Source organism: Orycteropus afer, unplaced genomic scaffold (genome assembly GCF_000298275.1).
Source record: "Orycteropus afer afer isolate SDZICR_OR568_19922 unplaced genomic scaffold, OryAfe1.0 scaffold00110, whole genome shotgun sequence".
Taxonomy (NCBI): Eukaryota; Metazoa; Chordata; class Mammalia; order Tubulidentata; family Orycteropodidae; genus Orycteropus; species Orycteropus afer.
Window position 1 is genome coordinate 3,750,856 of NW_006921697.1, and position 27,324 is coordinate 3,778,179.

The 27,324-nt window shown below is 40.7% G+C and overlaps 1 protein-coding gene across 1 annotated transcript in view; it reads left to right on the forward strand.

The window, feature by feature from the left end:
• AFAP1L1 (actin filament associated protein 1 like 1) overlaps nt 1-25,611 on the forward strand; it is a 116,236-nt gene extending 90,625 nt beyond the window's left edge. The window contains exons 16-19 of the mRNA XM_007943653.2: nt 11,141-11,305; nt 13,405-13,583; nt 21,855-21,983; nt 25,495-25,611. Coding sequence (XP_007941844.2) covers nt 11,141-11,305; nt 13,405-13,583; nt 21,855-21,983; nt 25,495-25,611 — 590 coding nt within the window. The remainder of the gene's footprint in view (nt 1-11,140; nt 11,306-13,404; nt 13,584-21,854; nt 21,984-25,494) is intronic.
• Nucleotides 25,612-27,324: the final 1,713 nt, after the last annotated feature.

Here is a 27,324-nt window from a genome sequence, read left to right on the forward strand (position 1 = left end):
TGTAAATCTTCACCCAAATAAAAATAAATTAATTAATTAAATTTAAAAAAAATAATAAAAAGAAAACACAAGGTTAACACTCCCACCCAGCATACTGCTTGTAGCTGCAATGTCACTTGGAGAGAAGCAGACCACTGACCATGACCCCCAGCTCAAGAGCAGTGGCTAAGAGGTTTTGCCAAGGAAAGAACGAGGCCATAAGGGCAGAGAGCCCCAAAACTTTACCCAAAAGAACTGAAATTAGTTGGAACAGAATATGGGGAGGTTCAAGCTTAAGGGCATTCTCAAAACCAATGAAAATTTGGTAGTGAGCAGTTAAGAGAAGCCTGGTAGCTTCAATAAGAGCAATGAACTAAACATGGTGATAAGGTAAATTAGGCCTGCTAGTACCAGAGAGAACCAGTGAGAAGGAGAGCAAAGAAAGTCCCCTAGAGTCACATTAAAAAAAAAAAAAAAAAAAAAACTTATAAAAGACCTCAAAAACTACCCATGCAAAGGGATCCAAATTTAATTGAATCAAACTATGGAACAATTTATGCCCCAGAACATTGCTAAAAACTATAGAGCAATCCACAAGTAGTTGCTGGCAGATGGCTGCAATATCAACAGAGCCAGACAGCTTAACAGAGAGAATAGGGAAAGAGATCATCAAAGAGAGCCCTGCTAACACCATTGTCTTCCCAGGGTAAGTGTGCATGCCCAAGGCTGCACCCTCTGAGAACATCATCAGACGCTTCAAACTAAGAGAGAAATTGACTTCATTAAAATAGTCTAAATAATGAATAGAAGAAATGATGGAATAAAAGAGCTGAATAGAAGATTTCAAAGGGCAGCTCAAGAAGGCAAAGTAAAGTATTATAATGAAATGTGCAAAGATCTGGAGTTAGAAAACCACAAGGGAAGAACACACTTGGCATTTTAAAGCTGAAAGGACTGAAGAAAAAATTTAAGCCTCAAGTTGCAATATTGAAGGATTCTATGGGCAAAATATTGAATGATGCAGGAAGCATCAAAAGAAGATGGAAGGAATACACAGAGTCACTGTACCAAAAAGAATTGGTCAATTGTTCAGCGTATGATCAAGAACCAATGGTACTGAAGGAAAAACTCCAAGCTGCACTGAGGGAATTGGTGAAAAGCAAGGATCCAAGAATTGATGGAACACCAATTGAGAGGTTTCAACAGGTGGATGCAGAGCTAGAGGCACTACTCATTTATGCCAGAAAATTTGGAAGACAGCTACCTGGCCAACCAACTGGAAGAGATCCGTATTTATGCCCATTCCAAAGAAAGGTGATCCAGCAGAATGTGGAAATTATCAAACAATATCATTAATATCACGTGCAAGTAAAACTTTACTGGAGATAATTCAAAAATGGTTGTAGCAATATATTGACATGGAACTTCCAGAAATTGAAGTTAGATTCAGAAGAGGATGTGAAATTAGGGATATCATTGCTGATGTCAGATAGATCTTGGCTGAAAGCAAAGAATACCAGAAAGATGTTTACCTGTGTTTTATTGAGTATGCAAAGGCATTCAACTGTGTGGGTCATAACAAATTATGGATAACATTGCACAGAATGGGAATTCCAGAACATTTAATTGTGCTCATGAAGAACCTCTGCAGAGACCAAGAAGAAGGCTGTCATTCAAACAGAACAAGGGACAACTGCATAGTTTAAAATCAGGAAGGAAGAATGTCAGGGCTGTATTCTTTCGCCATACTTAAACAATCTTTATGCTGAGCAAATAATTTGAGAAGCTGGACTGTATGGGGAAGAACATGGCACCAGGTTTGGAGGAAGACTCATTAACAACCTGTGATATGCAAATGACACAACCTTGCTTGCTGAAAGTGAAGAAGACTTGAAGCACTTACTGATGAGGTCAAAGACTACAGTCTTCAGTATGGATTACACCTCATCATAAAGAAAACAAAAATCCTTACAACTAGACCAATAAGTAGCATCATGATAAATGGAGAAAAGATTGAAGCTGTCAGGGACTTCATTTTACTTGGATACACAATCAACACCCATGGAAGCAGCAGTTAGGAAATCAGACCTCATATTGTACTTGGTAAATCTGCTTCAAAAGACATCTTTAAAGTATTAAGGAGCAACGATATCACTTTGAAGACTGAGGTGTGTCCGACCAAAGCCATGGTATTTTCAATTGCTTCATATACATGTGAAACCTAGACAATGAGTAAGGAAGATCACAAAGGAGTTGATGCCTTTGAATTGTAGTGTTGGCAAAGAATACTGAAAATATCATAGATTGCCAGAATGAACAAATCTGCCTTGGAAGAAGTGCAGCCAGAATGCTCCTTAGAAAGAAGAATGGCCAGACTTAGTTTCCCCTACTTTGGTCATGTTGTCAGAAAGGACCAGTCCCTGAAGAAGGATATCACGCTGCATAAAGTGGAGGGTCAGTGAAAAAGGGGAAGACCGTCACCAAGGTGGATGGACACAGTGGCTGAAATGATCAGCTCAAGAGTAGCAAGGATTGAGGATGGTGCAGGATTGGCAGTGTTTCATTCTGTTGTACATTGGGTTGCTATGAGTCAGAGTTGACTCAAGGCGCCTAATGACAGCAACAAAATAGTCTAGCCAAGTCACTAAACACATCAACAAACAAACAACAAGCCTAGGGATTTGGAGGGAGATCAGGATCCAGAGATGCTACAATATGTTATCTAAAGTGCTCAGTTTTCAAAAAAAGTTTAGAAGACAGGCAAAGAAACAGGCAATTGTGATGCATACACAGAAAAATTAAAGCAGGCATCAGAAACAGCCTGTAAGAGGGTCCAGATGTCAGATTTAACAAAGACTTTAATGCAGCCATTATAAATATGTTCGAATAACTCAACAAAACTGTGCTTAAAGAAGTAAAAGAAAGTATGATGGCAGTGTCTCATCAAATGAAGAAAATCAATAAAGAGAAAAATATATATATTTTTAAAGAACCAAATGGAAATCTGGAGTTGACATGTGTAATTAATGAAATGCAAAATTCACTGCAGTGGCTCAACAATAGATTTTAACTAGCAGAAGAACAAATCAGTGAACCTGAAGATAGATCTTGAAAGACTATGCAATCCAAAGAACAGAGAGAAAAAAACAAAATGAAGAAAGCCTCAGAGAAATGTGGGACATCGTTAAGTGTCCCAATATGCAAGTAATGGTAGTATCAAAAGAATAGGAGATAGAATGGAGCAGCAAAAAAATATGTTAAATAAATATCTGAAAACTTTCCAAATCTACACATCAATGAAGCACAACACACATCAAGTAGGATAAACACTAAGAAATCTACTCCCATATACATCACAGTAAAAATGCTGAAAGACAGAAAAATTTTAAAGCAGTAAGAGAACCTCCATAAGATTAACAGCTGACTTCTCAACAAAAAACAATGGAGGCCAGAAGGCAGTTGGAGGACATATTCAAAGTGCTGGGGAAAAAAGGCTATAAACAAAGAATCTTATATCCAGCAAAACTATCTTTCAAAAATGAAGGTAAAAAAAAGACAATCTCAGATAAACAAAATGAAGAAAATCCATTGCTAGCAGACCCACCATACTAGAAATACTAAAAGTTCTTTGAGCTGAAAGCAAATGACTCCAGACAGTAATTCAAAATCACATTGCTCTGGTTACCTCGTGCCACTCTGACAGAAATATTCCACAAATGTGGAAAGCCTTAACAAACAGGAGTTTATTCTCTCACAGTCTAGAGGCTTCAAGTCCAAGTTCAAAGTGCCAGGCTCTCAGAACTATGTGAAGGCCCTCAACCTTGGGATTTAGCTCTGCCTCTTGCTCCCAGCCCACTGAAGCCAGAGGCATCTCTTCACTCAGGCAGCTCCTGGCTGCTGAGGCTAACAAGCCCAGGGTCAACAAAATGGCACAGTCCCAATGTTACAAAGTCTATTGTAAGTCCCAAGGTCAGCAGAACATGGCAGACTGCTGAACAATGACTAGGCTACATGCTGGGTCCAAGCATGCCATAAGCTAGAGACCATTCCCCAAGGCTTCTGCTTATATACAGGAAGCAGACCACATCCCCTAAGGCAGCTACTCAGCTGCTCATAGTGGATTCCACCACCGAGTTGATTATCAGTCTCATCATGGGGAATACTACATCCAGCTTCCCAGCCACTCAACCAGGCCCAGCCAAGTTGACATACAAACTAAACTACCACAATTCCACCCCTTGACAACTTGACATCTGTACAGATCTTCATTGGGTAGAATCTGTACAGTTCTTTCTCACTGGTGGCTCCAGTCCCCTAGTTCCTCTTAGTGGCGACCTCACCCCCTCGGCCTGGTGGGCCCCATTCCTCTCCCTCTTGGGCATGGCAGCCCCACCCCCTCACTCTTAGGCAGCAGCTATAGCTCCATCCCACTGGCCCATGTGAACAAGCAGCCCCACACTCCAGAACCAAGTTGGTGAAGGCCTGGCTCTTTGAAACCTAGAGGGCTGTAGTCTTTCCACCCCCAAAGGCCATGTTCCTACCCTTTCAGGCTGAGGCAGCTCTGCTTCTATTTCCTTGGTCTCTCAGCTTCTGATGATTAATGCTGAGGGAAATCCACTCCACAAGAAATCTTCTTGCCATGAAAACACTCAGCTTTCTTGCTCTGTAGGCCGGCCAACCTGCTACTCCATTTTATGCCAGTATTCTCTACCAATTAACGCCCAAAGGCAACCCACTCTGCCAGGAAGCCGTCTACCCAATGACACCTAGTTTTCTCCTCTGTGGGCTGGTAAGCCTGTTGCTGTTTAATGCCAGTCTCTGGGCTCTGCTACTACCATCTCTCATGTCTTGACTGTGCTTCTGCTGTCTCTAATGCCATATGCCGGGGTCTCTCTGCCAGGGTCTCAGGTCAAGGATGCACTCTGCTCCTGTTTCCACATTTTAGATATCTGTCAGAGCAGCAGCCCACTCTCTCAGTACCATATTCTGTTTTGGTTACCTAGTGCCACTCTGACAGGAATATACCACAAATGTGGAAAGCCTTAACAAACAAGAGTTTATTCACTCACAATCTGGAGGCTTTAAGTCCAAGTTTAAAGCACCAGGCTCTAGCGGCTGTATGAAAGGCCCTCGACCTTGGGCTTTTTAGCTCTGCCTCTTGCTCCCGGCCCACTGAGGCCAGAGGCATGTCTTCACTCAGGCAGCTCCTTTGGTATATAAATGTAATATATATAGCAATAATAGTGCAGAAAGGGGGAAGAGAGAATAGAGTTATATGGGAATAATGTTTCGATATCTCAATGAAATTATGTTGGAATAAATCTAAAATACATTCTGATAAATTGAGAGGCATATAGAAAGTTTTAGAACTATCACTAAGAAAATAACTTAAAAATATATAGTGGAAAAAAATATTAATGGAATTAAAATGTTACACTACAAAATATTCACTTAATACAAAAGAAAGCAATAAAAAGGGGTAGAGAAACAAACAAAGTGATATGAGACACATAGAAAATAAATTAGGAATAGAAGAGAGCTTCTTCCTCGCACTCTGATAAAGAGTATCCACATGCACACACAAATCCATAGCTGATGCCTCGTTTAATGATGACATTTTTACTTCTTTACCCCTAAGATAAGGAACAAGACACAGATGTCTGCTCTATTCACTTGTATTCAACATTGTTCTGGGAGTTCTAGTCAGAACAATTAATAAAAAAAAAAAAAGTGGAAAAAAAGCTTAGAGAGGTATTCAGATTGGAACGGAAGAAGTAAAGCCATCTCCATTTGCAGATGACATTATCTTGTATATGGACAATCCTAAGGAATCCACTAAAAAGAGATTAAAACTAATACATGAATTCAGCAAGGTTGTAGGATATAAGATCAATATACAGAAGTCAACTTTATTTCTATACACTTATAGGAAATAATCCAAAAATGAAATTAAGAAAACAATTCCATTTACAGTAGCATGCAAAGAATAAATTATTTAGGAATAAATTTAAGAAAAGTGGAGCAAAACGTTTACTCTGAAAACTACAAAAGTTTGCTAAAAGAAATGAAAGAAGACCTAAACAAATGCAAAGAAGGCTTCCCATATTCACGGATCAGAAAATTTAGTAGTAAGATGGCAATACTCTCCAAATCAGTTTACAGAATCAACACAATCCCTTTCAAAATATCAGCTGATGTTGAAGAAATAGACAAGCTGATCCTAAAACTCAAATGGAAACTCAGGGAAGCAGAATAGCCAAAACAATCTTGCAAAACAAGAACAAGGTTGAAGGACTTAACAGTTCCTGATTTCAAGACTTATTACAAGCAACAGTAATCAAGACAGTGTGACACTGCCATAAAGATAGACATATAGATTAATGAAATGGAATTGATAAACCCTCACATTTGTAGTCAATTGATTTTTTAAAAATATTTTATTGTGTTTCAGGTGAAAAGTAACACAGCAAATTAAGTTCCTAACTAACAATTTTTATACAAATTGTTCCATAACATTGGTTACAATTTTACAATGTGTCACATTCTCATTATTTCCATTCTGTTTGTTCTGCTTCCATTGATCTACCTTTCCAGCCCCTCCTTGACTTCTCATCTTTGCTTTTGGGTAAATGTTGACTGTTTGGTCTTATATACTTGATTGTTTAAGGGCAAACCTTACTCACAGGTGATATTGTTTATTTTATAAGGTTTTTGACAAGTGTGTCAAGACAATTCAATGGGGAAATAATTGTCTTTTCAACAAATGGTGCTAGGACAACTGGATATCAACATGCAAAATAATGAAGTTGGACTTCTTCACACCCTATACAAAAATAGACTCTAAAATAGGTCAAAGACTTAAATGTAAGTGATAAAACTCTTAGAAGAAAATATAGAAGTACATATTTATGACTTTGGGGTAAGCAAAGCCTTCTTATGACACCAAACTGATACCAAAAGCACAAGCAACAAAAGGAAAAATAGAGAAATTGGATTTCATCAAAATTAAACTCTTTTGTGCTTCAAAGGAAACCATGAAGAAAATGAAAAAATAACCAACAGAATGGGAGAAAACATTTGAAAATCATATATATATATTAAGGAACTTCTATCTAGAATATAAAGAACTCTTACAACTCAATAATAAAAAGACAAGTAACTCAATTAAAACTAGACATTTCTTCAAAGAAGATACCTAAATGGTCAATAAGTGCATGTGAAGATATTAAACATCATTAGCCATCTAGGAAATGCAAATTAAAACTGCAGTGAGATATTACTTCACAGTCACTAGAATGAAAATAATCAAGAAGACAATATAAGTGTTGGCAAGAATGTAGAAAAATTGGAACACTAATACAGTTCTGGAAACTATAAAATGGTGCAGCCACTTTAGAAAACACCATGGTAGTTGGAAGTTCATCAAAAGGTTAAACATGGCGTTACCATGCAACACAGCAATTCCACTTTTATGTATATACCCAAGAGAAATGAAAACACAGAAACTTCAACACAAATGTTCATAGCAGTAGTCTTCATAAAAACAATACAAATGTCCATCAAATGATGAATGGTTAAACAAAATGTGGTATACCCATACAATGGAATATTATTTGCTACAACATGGATGAATCTTGAAACATTATACTAAGCAAAAGAAACCAGTTACACAAGACCACATATTTTATGACTCCGTTTATATAACCATGCAGAATATGCAAATCGGTTACTATTTACAACACATATTTTGGGGGTACATAATTCAATCCATAACACTATCACAGTCACAGAGTAGTCAGTTAACAGTTCTATGGTGAGAAGCCAAGTGTCCTGTCTCTTAGTCCTGGAATTGTCTTTCTGTAGTCCTCTCACCTTAGGAAGGTTGATCCAACCAATCCAACGTAGATTTAAAGCATTGCCTTCTTTCCAATGTCTTCTTTCCTAAGGCTTCCCCATTATATTAGTAACTTGGACATTAAATATTCCTATGTATCTGTGGTAGTTACATTTTTGTGTCATCTTGGCTGGGCCTGGTTGAGCGGCTGGGCAGCTGGTAGGATCTACCACAAGCAGCTGAGTAGCTGCCTTTGCGTATGTGTTCTGCTTCCCATATAAGAAGCAGCTTTGGGAATGGTCTCTAGCTTATGGCACCTTGAACCTGCATGTAGCCATGTCATTGTTTAGGAGCCTGCCATGCTCTGCCAACCTTGGGACTTGCAATGGACTTGGATTAATGGCCTGCTGTGTGATTTGGTAACATTGGGATTATGCCTTTTTACTTGTCAACCTTGGGCTTGGCAGTCTCAGCAGCCAGTAGCTGTCTGAGTGAAGAAAATCCTCTAGCTCCAGTGGGCCGGGAGCTGGAGGCAGAGCTGAAGCCCAAGGCTGAGGGGCTTTCACCCAGCCCCGAGAGCCTGGCACTTTGAACTTGGACTTAAATCCTCCAAATTGTAAGAGTAAACTCCTGTTTGTTAAGGCCATCCCATTTGTGGTATATTTCTGTCAGAATGGCACTAGGTAACCAGAACAATATCTCATTATAGAAATCCTGATTTTCTGGAAGGTCTTTGAGAAGTTCTGAAGGAAGTTTGGGCAATCAACTTCCACAGTAATACCACCTCAGAAACCCAAGGAGGGGTCTCTATGAGTCAGGTCCAACCCCAGTACACATAACAACAACAACAACAACAATACTATGAGATCCACAGGATTTTAGCTCCTCTCAGCTTACCCATTATAGACCATCATGTTTGCTTGTTCATCACCATTTGAGTGACAAGTGTTGCATGCTGGAGTGTCTCACACTGCTATCCATGCTGCTGACACACTGAAGCAAGCCAAGGTTGTTGGTGGTAGTATGTGTTATCAAGTTGATTCCTACTCATAGCAACCCTAGAGGACAGAGTAAAACTGTCCTATATGGTTATATTCTTCACTAGAGCAGATCGCCAGGTTTTTTCTCCTGTGGAGCCACTGGATGGGTTTGAACCACTGACCATTTAATGAGCAGCCCAGCTCTTATCCATTGCAATTCCAGGGCTCCCTAGTGGTTCCCATTACTCTGGTCACTAAGGAAATTTCCACTCATCTTCACTTAATACAGAAAATAAGGACAGTGCACTGAATTTTTCCATAAAGTTAAATTATTAAATGTAAATGCTGTATTTTATCTTGCATTTATGCCCTTCCTACCCTGGGGACAAGGAGCTGTGGTGGTGCAGTGGGTAAGGCATTTGGCTGTTAACCAGAAGGTCAGTGGTTCAAACCCACCAGCTGCTCTGCATGAGGAAGATGAGGCAATCTACTTCCATGAAGATTTTCAGCCTTGGAAACCCAATGGGGGTCGCTATGAGTCAGATTCAACTTGGTGGCAGTGAGTGTACCCTGGGGATATTAAAATAGCATTTATTTTTATAAAATAATGGGAATAGATGACAGCTCAAAACCCTTTGAGGCCCTCATTTCATTCAATAAATATTGAAAATTCTTTTTTTTCTACTTTTTTTTTTTTTTAACCCAAAAATCTGAGCACCAATTCCCTTGGGATGTCATTGTGTATTGGGAAGTTGGAGAAAGTATGAGTCCCTCTCTCTTGCCTCCTTTTATGGATCAAATTTTGTCCCCAACAAACATACTTGTTGGAATCCTAACTCCTATACCTAAGAGTATAATCCCATTTGTGAATATGGTTTTCTTTGCTTTAGTAATTAGTCCATATAAGTGTATGGTGTATCTTAAGCCTAATCATTTGGAGATATAAAAAGTACATGTTAGGCACAGAAGTAAGCAAACACAAGCTGAGGAAAGATAGCTGCCACGTGGAGATCACTAAGGAACTGAGAAATGCCAGGGCTAGGGAAGCAGAGACAAGGATTTTCCCTAGAGCAAACAGAAAGAGCCTTCCCTTAAAGTTGGTGGCCTGAATTTGGACTTCTAGCCTCCCAATGTGAAAAAATAAATTTCTATTCATTAAAGCCACCCATCTGTGGTATTTCTGTTACAACAGCACAAGAAACTGAGACACTCCTCATGCTCTATTTATGATCAGGCTTGCAATGCAGGTTAGTTGTTGAAGGAACCGAGTTCTGCACAGACTCATACAAAAACTAGAGAGACAAAAAGCCACGAATTCTGAGGCTGATAAGCCCCAGTTATTAGTGGACCTTGGAATTCACTCTAAACCCACCAATTTAAAAAAAAAAAAAAATGTGTGTGGCTATCTGTAGCAAACACCTTTCCCTAAGACTCTTAGTCCAGCTAGAGCAGTACTGCATTGTGTAGCCCCTAAAGTCAGACAGACATGGGCTCAAGCACCGGCTTGGCCACTATTAATATTGAGACCTTATGCAAGTTCCTGTCTCTGACCTCTCTGAGCCTCAGTTTCGTCAACAATAAAATAGAATTAATGATAGTAAGTATCGTGAAGATTAAATGAGAATGCATGCAAATGGCTTGGCATGTAGTGCCTGACATACAGTAAATGCTCAATAACTTTTTGCCATAATTATTTGTTGTTATTGTCCTCCGTAATGTAATACCTACAGTAGACTACTGGGCCCCTCCCCTCCCATACACTTTCCACAGTAATAAAATGGATAACGCTTGACTTTAGCCCAAATAGCTGGATTCTCTATGAATCTATCTCCCTGCCTTATATATTACTGAGAGTTGACTATACAACATACCCTTTTAAAGCCAACATGTGTTATACATCACAAAATTTGATTTTTTTACATTATCATCAACATTTACTATGCACTTACCCTTGGCCCAGACCTATACTAAGCACTTTGCGTGAGTTATCTCATTTAAACCTTACCACAACCCTAAGTTGTATCAGTATTCACATTTACAAGTAAGGAAACTAAGACCTGAGAGAAAAGCCATAAAAACACCACCATTCACTTTTGTCTGATGTCATAAAACAACGAAGGACAAATGAAAATGCAAACCTTATTCTGTCAGGTTCCAAAACCCTGGGTCCTCGGGCTGTACGTCTCACTTTTGCTCCTTACTTCTACAGAGAATTCACACTGGTATAAATTTAAACATTCACAATTTATGGATAGAGGTGTTAAGGCTGAGAGAGAAACTAAGACCACCCAAGTACCCATACTGGAGGTAAGAACTAAGGGCTCTTTCCTTCCCCACATTGCTACAGGTGCCAATCAATACAAGTATGGCAAAAACCGAGCTGAGGAGGATGCCCGGAGGTACCTGGTAGAAAAAGAGAAGCTAGAGAAAGAGAAAGAGACAATCCGGACAGAGTTGATGGCACTGCGACAGGAGAAGAGGGAGCTGAAGGAGGCCATTCGAAGCAACCCAGGTACCTATGTGGGTGTGGCTCAGCCTTGCCCCTGGCACAGTAAGGAGAAGTCTCTTGCATAGGTTACCCAGTTTCTTATCCAGGAAGGCTCCTCCTCCTCTTTCTCTTCTTCTTTCTCTTCCTCTTCTTCCCCCTCCTCCTCTTCATCATCATCATTCTTCTGATTAAAGAAAGTGCCATCAATTTAATAACTGCTTTGGGGCAAGAGAATGAAAAAGCCATCTTAATAATGTGCACATTTAACACAGTAATATGCAGCCTGATTTTAGAAATGTGGAAAACAGAAGTATGTCTTAGAATCAAGGAAACAAAAGATATTATTTTGAACTTCACATTTTTTCATTCACAGACGTTTATTGAACATTTGACTGTGTGTTAGACACTGGTCCAAGTGCTGGGGAATGATAGATGGTGATTGTCCCCTGTGTAACCCCACACTTTCGCATGATCCTCTTCTGAAATCCAAGGGCATGAGTAAGGAAGGGCTAGGGCTACACAGCCATTGTGCCACCGTGAGAAGAAAGAATGCAGCAGGCCCTGCGTACCCTGGGGTCCTGCACCTCATTCTCTGCTTTTTTCCTTTGTGTTCGCCCTATAACCATAGTTCACACACTTTGGGCCTGAGATTTCTCCACATGCTAGAGGGAACAAAAATCCTGTCCTTACAGAATGTACCCAAGATCACATAGCCCTATGGGAATCTGATGGAACCTATGGACCCTTTCTTGAGGGGGCAGGGGGGAATCTCAATTCACAGTGTTGCAAACAATTTCAAGATCTCCTGTGCCCCTGGAACCAATCCGTGGACTGGCTAAGAATCCCCAATCCTCAGATTGAGAACCTTAGATTTAAAGGAGAAAACTTGTTCTGTGTGGTCTAGAAAGAGAATTAATGGGGATAGGACACAGGAAAGCAGTTTGATTTCAACATAAAGAACCAGGGTATGGAGCAGGCTGACTATCCCCTTACTCTGCTCAGCTTCTTTTTTTTTTTTTTCTATAACACTTATCACTGTGGAACATATTATATTACCAGTTAATTATTTTTACTTATTTTCTTCCCCATACACACACTAGAATATAAGCTCCATGAGAACAGAAATCTTTGTTTCATTCACTGATGTATCACCAAGGGCCTAGAAGAGTACCTGACACATAGTAAATATTCAGTAAATATTTATTGAATAAATATGTGAATGAATGCATGAAAGTAACCCACCATCACTATAAAAAACCTTCTAGTACAGCCTCCCTCAGAAGAAGAAATGAAACTTACCCATTTTCTCGACCTGGTGAAACCCAACAGAGCACTTGGCACAAAGATGGTACTAACACAGGTTTTTTGGAATTAAACTGAGTAAGCAGCAAAGTCCTAGCAGGAATGCCTGGTCTATGAAAAGCCCCATGTTATGACTCTTGGTTACATGTAACATAAACCAATGTCAAACTGGCTTAGAAATGAAAAGAAGAAAAAAAATGTAACTGAAAAATGGAGAGATCAGGTAGCATGAGATCCAGGTACCTGGATGATGTCACCAGGAAGCTTATTTCTCAAACTCTTGCTTCACTTTCCTCTATGTTGGTTTCATTCTCTCTTCTCAAAGTGGTACAATGGCTACACAGCTCAGGCCCTTCCTTACTCTGTCTTCTCAGCCACCCCAGCAGAGGGAACTTCATTTCCCAGTGGCCCTCACAAAATCCTCAGGATTCACTCTGATTGGATCAACTTTGATCCCTAAACCAATCCCTGTGACTAGAAGGTGAAATACGATTATTGGCCAGGCCTAAGTTATGTGCCAACTTCTAGAACTAGGAGTGAGATCAGCCCCACCCCAACTAAAAGGAATGAGAAGGGAAAGCTGATTTCCCAATGGAAAAGCCAGTTGCTATTTCCAGAAGATGAGGAAATGGGTACTGGACAGGTAAAAGCTATACCACCCAGAATGGAGCTAAAAGCCCAGGCCCAAAGTCCATCTCTTAACTAGGTGTGAGGGGCTGGAAAGGCCCTCTAGAAGGGACAGACAAGGACCTGGAGTCTTGCCAACTCTTTGACGCTTCAGGTCTGACTCAGCTGATTTTTATCAATGTCTTTGTAAACAGGAGCAAAGTTAAAGGCTCTAGAGGAGGCCGTGGCCACCCTGGAAGCTCAATGTCGGGCAAAGGAGGAACGCAGGATTGACCTGGAGCTGAGGCTTGTGGCGGTGAAAGAGCGCTTACAGCAGTCCCTGGCTGGCGGCCCAGCCCTAGGGCTCTCTGTGACCAGCAAGAACAAGAGTGGGGTGAGGCCACTCTCATACACCTGCAGCAGCTGCTCCTTAATTCCTTCGTATACATCAGCACTCTGTCATGATCATTCTTTGTGGGGAGGAGTTATGCTCATTTAAAAATGAGAAAACAGACCCAAATAGGTGTGGGGAAATGCCACAGAGGGCATGGCTAGGAAGGAGACTCTAGCAGCAAGCTCTCTTGATTCTCTGGCCTATGTTCTCTCCACAGCAGCACCACTGTTGACATTTTATCCTGAAGGTGATCTTAGAAATGGCCTTAAAGTTACTGGTAATAATAATGGCTACCATATATTGCATAAAAAACTTGTATTAATTGATTACTCTTTGCCAGTACAGTATTTTAACCTGTGTTATCTCACACAGCCTTACACAGCAATCTTTTGAGGTAGTATACTGTGTATATGAACTCCATTAGACAGATGAGGAAACCGAGGTTCAGACTTGCTGTTGAATGACTTGCTAAGTGGCAGAGGATTCCAAACCCAAGCAGTCTGCCTCCAGAGACCTGCATTTAGCCACCGTGGAACATGCCTTCTCCTGAGATCCTCAAGGTCTCAGGCTCTGTGCTCATGGCTTTTCATCCATTACCTCTAACCCTCCCACCAACCCCACAAAGTATATACTCTCACCTTGAACGGAACTCCTCAGAGAGGACTTCTTTGACCCCAGCACTACTGACATTTTGGGTCAGATAGTTCTTTATTGTGAGGGGCTGTCAGGTGCATTAATGAGTCCTGGTGGTGCAGTGGTTAAGCACTTGGCTGCTAGCTGTGGTTCAAATCCAGCTGCTCCATGGGAAAAAGACGTGGCAGTTTGCCTCTGTAAAAATTAGTTTGGGAAACTCTGTGGGGCAGTTCTACTCTGTCCTATAGGGTCCCTATGAATTGAAACTGACTCACCAGCAATGGGTTTGGGGTCATGTGCATTGTAGAATGGTTAGTAGCATCCCTGGCATCTACTCATTAGATACCAGCAGCAACCCCCACACACACCCGCCCTGGAATTGCTGACAACCAAAAATATTTGCAGAAATACCAAATGTACCTCAGGAAATAGCCCTAGCTGAGAACCACTGTTAAAAAATTTACCAGTAGTCCCATCTGTTATTCTTTCTCACAGCTTGTTGTTGTTGTTATTAAGTGCCGTCGAGTCATTTCCGACTCATAGCAACCCCATGCACAGCAGAATGAAACACTGCCTGATCCCCTGCCAGCCCCACATCCCTGCTATACTTGAGCCCATCATCACAGCCACCATGTCAATCCATCTCGTTGAAGGCCTCCCCCTCTTTCGTCGACCCTCCACCCTACCAAGCATGACATCCTTCTCCAGGGAATGGTCCCTCCTTACAACATGACCAAAATAGGTGAGACGAAGTCTGGCCAGTCTTGCTTCCAAGGAGCATTCTGGCTGCACTTCCTCCAGGACAGATCTGTTAGTTCTTTTAGCAGTCCATGGTACTTTCAGCATTCTCCGCCAGCACTACAACTCAAAAGCATCAACTCTTCTTCAGTCTTCCTTATTCATTGTCCAGCTCTCACATGCATATGAGGCGATTGGAAATATCATAGCTTGTGTCAGGCCCACCTTAGTCCTCAAGGAGATATCCTTGCTCCTCAGCACTTGAAACAGTTCCTTTGCAGTTGACTTTCCCAATGCTACACGTCGTCTAACGTCCTGACTGCTGCTTCCGTTGGCATCAATTGTAGAACCAAGCAATGTGAATTCCTTGACAACCTCAATCTTCTCTCCATTGATTGTGATGCTGCTCATTGGTCCAGTTGTGAGGATTTTTGTTTTCTTTATGTTGAGATGTAATCCATACTGTAGACTGTATTCTTCAACCTTCATCAGTAGGTGCCTTAAGTCATCCTCACTTTCAGCAAGCAAAGTTGTATCGTCTGCATATCTCAGATTGTTAATGATTCTTCCTCCAATCCTGATACCATGTTTTTCTTCATATAGTCCAGCTTCTCGGATTATTTGCTCAGCATATAGATTGAATAAGTGTGGAGAAAGAATACAACCCTGACGCACTCCCTTCTTGATTTTAAACCATGTAGCGTCCCCTTGTTCTGTTCGAACGGAGGCTGTACACGTGGACTTCACCAGATGGAACACACAGGAATCAGATTGACTACATCTGTGGCAAGAGGCGGTGGAAAAGCTCAATATCTTCAGCCAAAACCAGTCCAGGAGCTGATTGTGGAACAGACCATCAACTGCTCATATGCAAATTCAACTTGAAGTTAAAGACAATGAAAACAAGTCCAAGAGAGCCAAAGTATGATCTTGAATATATCCCTCCTGAATTTAGAGATCATCTAAAGAATAGATTTGATGCGTTGAACACCAATGACCGAAAGCCAGATGAATTATGGGAAGATATCAAGAACATTATCCATGAAGAAAGCAAGAGATCACTAAAAAGACAAGAAAAGAAGAGAAGACCAAAGTGGATGACAGAAGAGACTCTGAACCTTGCCCTTGAGTGGAGAATAGCTAAAGCAAATGGAAGAAATGAAAAGGTAAAAGGGCTGAACAGAAGATTTCAAAGAGCAGCTCGAGTAGACAAAGCCAATTACTATAATGAAATGTGCAAAGACCTGCAGTCTGAGAACCAAAAGGGAAGAACACGCTCGGCATTTCTCAAACTGAAAGAACTGAAGAAAAAATTGAAGCCTCAAGTTGCAATAGTGAGAGATTCTATGGGCAAAATATTGAATGATGCAGGAAACATCAAGAGAAGATGGCAGGAATACACAGAGTCACTGTACCAAAAAGAACTGATCGATCTTCATCCATTTCTGGAAGTGGCATATGATCTAGAACCAATGGTAATGAAGGAAGAAGTCAAAGCTGCAATGAAAGAACTGGCGAAGAACAAGGCTCCGGGAATTGATGGCATACCGATTGAGATATTTCAACAAACAGATGCCCCATTGAAGGCACTCACTCAGTTATGCCAAGAGATTTGGAAGACAGCTACCTGGCCAACTGACTGGAAGAGATTATATTTGTGCCCATTCCAAAGAAAGGTGATCCCATAGAATGTGGAAATTATAGAACAATATCATTAATATCGCACTCAAGTAAGATCTTACGGAAGATAATTCAGAAATGTTTGCAGCAGTGTATTGACAGAGAACTTCCAAAGCTGGATTCAGAAGAGGATGTGGAATAAGGGATGTCATATCTGTTGTCAGATGGATCTTGGCTCAAGGCAAAGAATACCAGAAAGATGTTTACTTGTGTTTTATTGACTATGCAAAGGCATTTGATTGTGTGGATCATGACAAATTATGGATAACATTGAGAAGAATAGGAATTCTCGAGCACTTGATTGTACTCACGAGGAATCTGTACCTTGACCAGGAGGCTGTTGTTCGAACAGAACAAGGGGACATTTTCTCACAGCATGTAACCATAATTTGTCAATATATATGTATTTGTGATCTTACTTGACTACTGTCTTCCCAGATAGATTGTATTTTTATTAAGAATTGGACTGTATCTGTTCTGTGTACCACTGTATCCCTAGTCCTTTATAGAGTTTGGAAAACAATAGGAGTATAATAAGTTTTTGTTGGGTAAATAAATGTTCTCCCTGCTTTCAGACAAAGAAATTGAGACTCAAAGAGGTGAAATAGCTTGTCTGATAAGTAGCAGGAGTCATTGGGAGCTGTATTATTATTGCTCTTGAAGGTCACCCTCACAGGCCAAACCACACCCAATGACTCTGATGCTGGCACTGTTTCTTACGCCCCTACATTTCCTCCCTATATTAGTTTCCTGGTGCTGTCATAACAAATTACCATAAACTGGGTGGCTTAAGACAACAGAAACTTATTGTCTCACAGTTATGGAGGTTAGAACTCAAGGTGTTGGCAGAGCCACACTCCTCCTGAAGTCTCTAGTGAAGAATCCCTCCCTGCCTCTTCCAGCTGCTGGTGGCCCCAGGAGTTCCTTGGTTTATGGCACCATAACTCCAATCTCTGCCTATATCTACCTTTACGTGGTCTTCTTTTCTGTTTGTCTCTTTGTATCCTTTCCGGTTCTTATAAAGAACCAGTTGTTGGATTTAGGGCCTACCCTAAATACTGGGCCGGAAGGTGGTGAGCCAGGCACAGGGTTTGGAGCAGCTTTAAGGGAGGCCAGGAAGTGAGCAGAGCAGTTTGGAACATCTAAAGGAGATGAACTTGGCTGTCAATTTGTCATCCTGTGGTGGCTTACATGTTGCTATGAAGCTTGAGGCTATGCCACCAGTGTTGCAAAATGCCAGCAGGGTTACCCATGGTGGACAGGTTTCAGTAGAGCTTCCAGACTAAGAAAGGCTTAGAAGAAGGAAGAGGCCTTCCACTTATCAAAGAATTGGCCAATGAAAACCTTATGAATAGCAGTGAAGCACTATCTGATATATTACTAGAACACTTTATAAATAGTCCTGAAATATTGTCCAATATACTGACAAAAGATGAGCCCCTCAGGTCAGAAGGCACTCAAAATACAACTGGGGAAGAGCTGCCTCCTCGGAGTAGAACCAACCTTAATGATATGGATGGAGTAAAACTTTCAGGACCTCCATTTGCTGATGTGGCATGACTGAAAATGAAAAGAAACAGCTGCAAACATCCATTAATAATTGGAACATGGAATGTGTGAAACATGAATCTAGGAAAACTGCAAGTTGTCAAAAATGAAATGAAATTCATAAAGATCAATATTCCAGGCATTAGTGAGCTGAAATGGACTGGTTTGGGCCATTTTGAATCAGACAACCACATGATCTACTATGCCAGGAATGCCAATTTGAAGAGGAATGCCATGGCATTCATCATCACAAAGAATGTCTCAAGATCTATCCTGAAATACAGTGCTGTCAGTGATAGGATAATATCCATATGCCTACAAGGAAAGCCAGTTAATACTACTATTATTCAAATTTATGCACCAACCACCAAAGCCAAAGATGAGGAAATTGAAGATTTATCAACTTCTACAGTCTGAGATTAACCAAACATGCAATCAAGATGTGTTGATTATCACTGGTGACTGGGATACAAAAGTTGGAAACAAAGAAGAATCACTGGTAGTTGGAAAATATGGCCTTGGTGATAGAAATAACCCTGGAGAACGCATGATAGAATTTTGCAGGACAAACAACTTATTCATTGAAAATACCTTTTTTCAACAACACAAATGGTGGCTATACATGTGGACTTCACCAGATGGAGTGCACAGGAATCAGATTGACTACATCTGTGGCAAGAGGCAATGGAGAAGCTCAGTATCTTCAGCCAAATAAGGCCAACAGCTGATTGTGGAACAGACCATCAACTGCTCATATGCAAGTTCAAGTTGAAGCTGAAGACAATTTTAAGAAGTCCATGAGAGCCAAAATATGACCTTGATTATATCCCTACTGAAGTTAGAGACCATTTAAAGAGTAAATTTGATGCATCGAACACCAGTGACTGAAAATCAGAGGAATTGTGGGATGACATCAAGAACATCATCCATGAAGAAAGCAAGAAGTCATTAAAAAGACAAGAAAGGAAGAAAAGACCAAAATGGATGTCAGAAGAGTTTCTGAACGTTTCCCTTGAATGGAGAGTAGCTAAAGCAAATGGAAGAATGACAAGATAATAGAGCTGAACAGAAGATTTCAAAGAGCAGCTTGAGAAGACAAAGTCAATTATTATAATGAAATGTGCAAACACCTGGAGTTAGAAAAACAAAAGGGAAGAACACACTCAGTATTTCTCAAGCTGAAAGAACTGAAGAAAAAATTTAAGCCTCCAGTTGTAATATTGAAAGATTCTATGGGCAAAATACTGAATGGTGCAGAAAACATCAAAAGAAGATGGAAGGAATACACAGAGTCACTGTACCAAAAAGAATTGGTTGATGTTCATACATTTCAGGAGGTGGCATATGATCAAGAACCAATGGTATTGAAGGAAGAAGTCAAGGCTGCACTGAAGAAATTGGCAAAAAACAAGGCTCCAGGAATTGACGGAATACCCACTGAGATATTTCAACATATGGATGCCGCATTGGAGGCACTCACTCAGCTATGCCAACAGATTTGGAAGACAGCTACCTAGCCAATTGACTGGAAGAGATCTATATTTGTACTCATTCCAAAGAAAGGTGATCCCACTGAATGTGGAAATTATCAAACAATATTATTAATATTGCACACAAGTAAGATCTTACTGAAGATAATTCAAAAACGGTTGCAGCAGTATATTGACAGAGAACTTCCAGAAATGCAAGCTGGATTTGGAAGAGGCCATGGAACAAGGGATATCATTGCTGATGTCAGACGGATCTTGGCTAAAAGCAAAGAATACCATAAAGATGTTTACTTATGCTTTATTGACTATTAAAAAGCATTTGATTGTGTGGATCATAATAAATTATGGATAACATTGAGAAGAATGGGAATTCCAGAACATTTCATTGTACTTATGAGGAACCTATACATAGACCAGAAGGCTGTCATTCATATAGAACAAGGGGATATTGCATGGTCTAAAATCAAGAAGAGAGTGTATCAGGGTTGTATCCTTTCACCATACTTACTCAATTTGTATGCTGAGCAAATAATCCTAGAAGCTGGATTATATGAAGAAGAACGTGGCATTAGGATTGGAGAAAGACTCATTAACAACCTGTGATATGTAGATGACACAATTTTACTTGCTGAAAGTGAGGGAGACTTAAAGTACTTACTGATGAAGATTGAAGACTACAGTCTGCAGTATAGATTACACCTCAATATAAAGAAAACAAAAATCCTCACAACTGGACCAATAAACAGCATCATGATAAATGGAGAAAAGATTGAAGTTGTCAAAGACTTCACATTACTTTGACACCAATGGAAGCAGCAGTCAGGACATCAGACAATGTATTGCATTGGGAAAATCAGCTACAAAAGATGTTTTTCAAATTCTGAAGAGCAAAGATGTGTCCTTGAAGACTAAGGTGCACCTGACCCAAGCCATGGTATTTTCAATCACCTCTTATGCATGAGAGCTGGACAATAAATAAGGAAGACTGAAGAAGAGTTGATGCTTTTGAGTGTGGTATTGATTGGCAAAGAATACTGAGAGTACCATGGACTGCTGAAAGAACTAACAAATCTGTCCTGGAAGAAGTGCAGCCAGAATGCTCCTTGGAGGCAAGAATGGCCAGGCTTCATCTCACCTACTTTGGTCATATTGTCAGAAGGAATCATTCCCTGGAGAAGGCTATCATGCTTGGTAAAGTGGAGGTTCAACAAACAAGGGGAAGGCCTTCAATGAGATTGATTGACCTGGTGGCTGCAACAGTGGGCTCAGGTATATAATAGGGATCATGAAACCGGCATAGGACCAGGCACTGTTTCATTCTGTTTTACATAGGGTCGCCATGAGTTGGATATGACTCAACAGCACCTAACAACAACAACTAAATCCTGGATGTTGTCATCTGGAGATCATTAACTAATTACATCTGTATATATACATACCGGGAGCTCTGGTAGCATAGTGCCTAAGACACTTAACTGCTAAGCAGAAAGCTGGCAGCTCAAACCCACCAGCCACTCCTTGGAAGGAAGGTTGGGCAATCTACTTCTGTAGTGATACTGCCTCGGTAACACAAGGAGGGGTCGCTATGAGTCGGGTCCGACTCTAGCACACAACAACAACATATACATATACATACCAGTTGCTGTCGACTAGATAGATTCAGGCTTATTGCAACCCTACAGGACAGGGTAGAACTGCCTCATGGGGTTTCCAAGGCTGCAGTCTTTATGGAAGCAAAGCCACTGTTGGGTTTAAATCACCGACCTTTCAGTTAGCAGCCAAGTGCCACTGTGCCACCAGGGCTCCTTACCTATTTCTCAGATTTGTTGAAAAGCTTAAATGAACCAATCAGTGTAATGCCTGGTACCTCATAAGGATTGAGCGATTTTAGCTGTCACTATCTTCATTTTACGGGGCAATCTACTTATGTAAAGATTTACTGCCTTGGAAACCCAATGGGGGTCGCTATGACTCAGAATTGACTCAGCGTCAGTGAGTTTGGTTTTGTTTTTGGTATCTTTATTTCAAGGCTCTCACATATCTTCCTCCTTCACTCTGCTTGATGAGGGCATGTTTCTGTAGTGCCTTCTGTTTTAAAGTGTTCTCATTCTTTTGAGGGCAGACTGGGTGTAGGTTGTCAGTGACAGACTTCATCTATGTAACTATTTTTTGCCTTCAACAGGAAATTGCAAATAAACCCCAAAACAACGCCTCAGAACAACCTCTCCCTGTCAACTGTGTTTCTGAGCTGAGGAAAAGGAGCCCATCCATCGTAACCTCCAGCCAAGGAAGGGTATTGCAGAAAGCCAAGGTACAGCATTAAGTCAGCTGATCACACTTCAGGGATCTGGAAGCCTCTGTTGTATGGAACCTCACCAAGAAACAAAAAAGCAGCTGTTGAGAAAGGTTGCCAGAACATCTATGCAGTGAAACTTACAAACTTTTCTCAGAGGGGAACACCCTCAGACCCCATTCAAAATTAGTTCACTCCTTTTTAACACATAGTTCTAACAAGCAGATTTATCTGGTTTCTGAGCTTACAGTATATTTTGAGACAAAAAAGGTTGCGTTTCATAGGTGAGGAAACTGAAGCACAGGGAGAAAAGGACTTGCCCAAGGTTATGCAGAGCATCTTTGAGAGTGCTGGGATGCAAGCCTGCCTCTTCCAAGTCTAAAATCAGGGCTTCTTCTGTGAAACTGGTCCACAGTCCCTTCTCTGCAACTCTTAGGGCTGATGGTGTTTCAGAACTTTTCAGATTTCAAAAAGGTAATATGGCACGTGTATGAAATATGATGACATACCCCAACAAGTTCTCAGATGGCACACTGTAAGCAAACGCATTAAAATTTCTACAGCAAGACGTGACTATTCACACCACATGGAACAAATAAATACTATAAATAACCTCACATCAGTTCAGATCAGATTTTGCTGCCAAATTAGTTTGTTCCAAAATATTTGAGAAAACTTTCAGAGCTTTTTGGATTATAGAATTGACAATGAGGGAACATGGACCTGAAAAACAAATGTCTAACATCAGCAGTGCTCAACAATATATCCTTTGCTGAAGCAGAAGCTGATGCTGAGACCAGTCTGAAAAATTGATAGGAGATGAGACTGGCTTTATAGTTTGATATAGAAGTACTTGAATTCCCAGGCTAAGAAATGTGGAGACTGATGAGTTTTCAAAGAATATCCATTTTTAAGATAAAACAAAATTAATTTTTATTTAAAATAGAAGGGAAAACATCCTGTCTGAAGCAGTGGAAATTTCCAAATTTATTCATTCAAAAAATATATTGAGCACCTGCTAAATTCTGGCACTTGGCTAAACACTTTCATGTTTTCTCATTTAATATTTGCAATAACTAAGTAAAGTGGGCATTATTGGCCCCATTTCACAGATGAGAAGACTGAAATTTAATGGGTGGGATAGAGTAGTGACCAAGACAGATAAGGTCTCAGCTCTCAAGGAGTTTCCATTCTAGCAAAGGGAGATAGGTAATACGTAAGTGCCTGATTCATTTAAAAAGATAATTTCAGGAAGTGATGCATGCTACAAAGAAAATGCAACAAGGAAGAGTGATTAGGGGCAGCACTGAAGTAATAGATAAAGTGGTCAGGGAAAGCTTCTCCAAGCAGAGACCCAAACAGTGAGAAGGACCAGCCATGAGACCTGAAGCAAAAGCATTCCAGGAAACAGCAAGTGTGGAAGTTCTCAAGAGGGTCTGATGGGCTGAACTGAGCCTGGAGTGGGGGGAATGGAGTGAGGAAGAGGGAGAGTGGAGTGAGTTGAAGGTGAAGAGTTAGGTTAAGACCTGATCATTCCAAGACCCTGAAACTGCGTATCAGAATATGCTTAAAGAACAGTTATTTAAGACTTTTATCCTACTGCTTGGGGAATGTTGGCCAATTTGTCTAGGATCATTACCAGCCCCGACTTTAAAATTCAGGGTTCTCTATCTAGGCTGAAGCTTAATCATCAAGTTGGAATTGTTGACTTTCACAGCCAGACAAGGAAGAGCCTTTATTTTTTCCTTCAGGTAGTCAGTCATTCAACAAATATTTACTGAGTACTTACTGTGTATAAAGTCTTATTCTAAGTTCTGGTTACATAACAAGGAACAAAACAAAATCCCCCTCCCCTAGAATATAGCTTATATTCTTGTTGGGAAGGCAAGACTATAAATAAACATATAAACATCAGGTAGTAATAAGTACTTTTGAAGAAAAATAAAGCAGGGTAAAAGAAGAAACGTGATGGGGCTAAGGGGTGGCTGTTTCAATCATAGTGACAGGAAAGACCTTTTTGAGAAGGTGACATATAGGCAGAGACTTGAATGGAGTGTGGGGGAGTGGGGTATGTGGATGTCTGAGGGAAGGATGGTCCAGGCAGAGAGAAAAGCAAGTGCCAAGCTCTTGACGGAACAAAGCTTGACTTGTCCAAGAACATCAAGAAGACTCAAGTGATTCCAGTGGAGGGAGCAAAGGGTGAATGTTAGGAGATGAGATCAGAGAAATAATCAGCCAGGGCCAAATCATCTGGAGCAAGTGTCAGCAAATATTTTCTGCAAAGGGCCATACAGATATTTTAGGCCTTTGTGGACTGCACTATATGGTCTCTATTGCAACCACTCAACTCTACCAGTTAGTGAGAAAGCAATCAGAGATGATATATCAATGAATAATAAGTATGGCTGTGTCTCAATAAAACTTTATCTATGGACACTGATATTTGAGTTCCTTATAATTTTCATGTAATGAAATATTCTTTTTGATTTTTTTTCCAAACATTTAAAAATGTAAAAACTATTCTTAGCTGATAGGTTATACAGAAACAGGCAGCAGACCACACCTGGCCCACAGGCCATAGTTTGGTGATATTTGACCTAAAACCTAGTAGGCATCAGAGAAACTTTATATTTTGCTTTAACATAATAGAAAGTCATTGGAAAGTTTTGAGGAAAGAGAATTATAAATATATAATATAAATATAAATGATTATATTTTTAAAAGATAATTCTGGCTCCTGTGTTAAGAATGGATGAGAGAATGGAAAGACCAGTTAGAAAACTACTATAATCATCTAGATGAGAAATGAGCAAGATTTAGTGGAGGTTATGAGAAGTAGTTGGTTTTGGAGGTAGAGCCAAAGGGTTTGCTAATGAAGATATAGAGGATGAGGAAAAGAAAAGAAGCAGGGATGACTCCTAGATCGTTGCCCTGACAAATTGCAGTTTAGGTGCTGATGACTCGGAAAGGAGCAAGTTAAGGAATGGAGGATCCTCCCACCAAGAATTGCCCAACCACTTGGTCTACCCTGATTCACACCATCAACTCCAGGGCTAGCTGGCAACTTCGTACATTGTTTATGAGTAAAAAGCCATTTGCTATGGGCACAACTTCAGTATGCCTCTCAAACTCCTTGGTAGAAGAAATGGAGCCCTGTGGGCTGCCTGCCTTCAGCCTTCTTTACCAAACTGCTATGGCTTTTTTCCCCCAACATCTTCCTACCCCACCCAAGGTCCTACAAAATAAAACTGGAGTCAGACGCAGTCCCCACTCCCCTTAGTTCCTGGCTTCCGTTTCTTGTGTGGGAAAGACAACCTTTGTGATCTAAACCCCCTTAGAGATGAGACCCAGACTGGAGAAGTGACTTACCAAGGCCACAGAAAACAAGAGAGTGAAACTAGGACCCAAAGCTTTCTAACCTGGTCAGTGGAGATCATTATATAATTAGGTGCAGTGAAAAATGTATTTATCTTGTAAGTCACACTGGCATATTCAGCAAAATGATCTGTCTTGTCTTTCTGTATTTCAGGAATGGGAAATGAAGAAGACCTGGAAAGAGGATAAAGATTTTATCCCAAAGAACATATCAGCTTGTCCATCTAAGGCAGAAAATCTTTCTTTACAAGGATACACAGGAGAAGACTAGAAGTAGCCCCTCACTCTCTTGGGCAACCAAAAGACCAGCCTTTATTGTCTGCATGATTTTAGGGGATAGAGGGAGGGAAGAAGAAAAGAGGGGAATGAAGGACATCCTTATGACTACAGAGGGTGGAATATAGAGTGGGGGAAGACAGAATTGTAAAGATTTTGTTAGATATCTTTGCCTTCCCTTCTGAAGAAGAAATGAAAGCACATGTGAATAAGCCATTCCACTCTATTCTCAACATCCCATACCCAGTCCTTAGAGCAAAGGAAAGCATTGCTGAAACATCAGTGGTATAGCATGAGGAGATATGATTTGAACATATGATCACACTTTTGCCAAGTAGATTCATGTTGGGCATTGCTGACAACCTCTGGGCAAGATAAATAAGCTTAAAAATCAACAGAATTACCCCCCATGTTTAAAGATGAAGATAAGCTAAATAGAATATCCAAATTCTCAATCATTCCTCATTTGCTTTAGGGCTAAGCAGAGTGCAGCTACTGGAATCTTCCATATTTGAGTGATTTTAAATCAGATCTGAGTATGCAGCAGGCAAGAAGAGGCTGAGCAGCTGACATATGTTAAGCTTGCAGTAACACTCAGTGACAGGACAGGACCTTGGGTTTCTAACATCCACAGGCTGTTACAGGCATTGTAGGGTGGGATCAGCTGCTGTCAGTCAAGCCATGTGACCTATTTCTGTATAACACTCAGCTCCTGGGGCTACAGGTGAAATCCATGTGACACTCCTTATGACTTTCTCCTAACAAAGTCTTCATCTTGCAATTGGAGGCTCACCAGCCTGCCTTTCCACAACTGCTATACAGTAAAACTATCAGGATACCAAGAGGATGGTGGCTCATTTCTGCCACATGGGTGCTACGCCCTTTATAAACACTTAATAACTTTCGTGGGGGGAACAAGGACCTCAAGTCCTGGGCAATCTTGCTTCTTGCACCACTAACTACTATCTCAACACTGTATGCACTTTATGAGTCTAACACATTTTCCTCCAATAAAGTTAAGATCATTTAACTTTAAGAGTTCAGAGGTTAGCTCAGCAGGAGAGAAGGGAAATTCCAACTCTGCTAAAGGCTTTGTATACTTTGCGTACCTGACCTAAGGTTTTACAGGAGTCCATAGGTGGTGCCGATGGTTAACATGCTTAGCTGCTAACCAAAATGCTGGGGGTTCAAGTCCACCCAGAAGCATCTCAGAAGAAAGGCCTTGCAATCTACTTCTGAAAAAATCAGTCACCAAAACCCTATAGAGCACAGTTCTACTGTGACACACAAGGCTGCCGTGAGTCAGAATCAACTTGATATCAGTTGTGATAGTGGTGGTGAGGTAGCTGAAGACAAGAGCAGGGGAAATAGTGTGACCAAAATCACCCAGCTGATCTGTAACTGAGCATAGGACTTAGGGGTTATGAGCCTGGATTCAGACCTCTGGGTTTGAACCCTGCCTCTGCCAGACCAGCTGGGTGACTTTGTAAAAGTCACTTGATCTCTCTGATTCTTGCTTTCCTTATCTGTGAAAATAGGGTTAACAATTGTACTTTCCTACTCAAGACTGTCCACCACTCATCTGTCAGTTTGTCATACTGTGGTGGCTTGCATGTTGCTGTGAGGCTGGAGGCTAGCCCACCAGTATTTCAAATACCAGCAGGGTCACCCATGGTGGACAGATTTCAGCAGAGCTTCCAGACTAAGA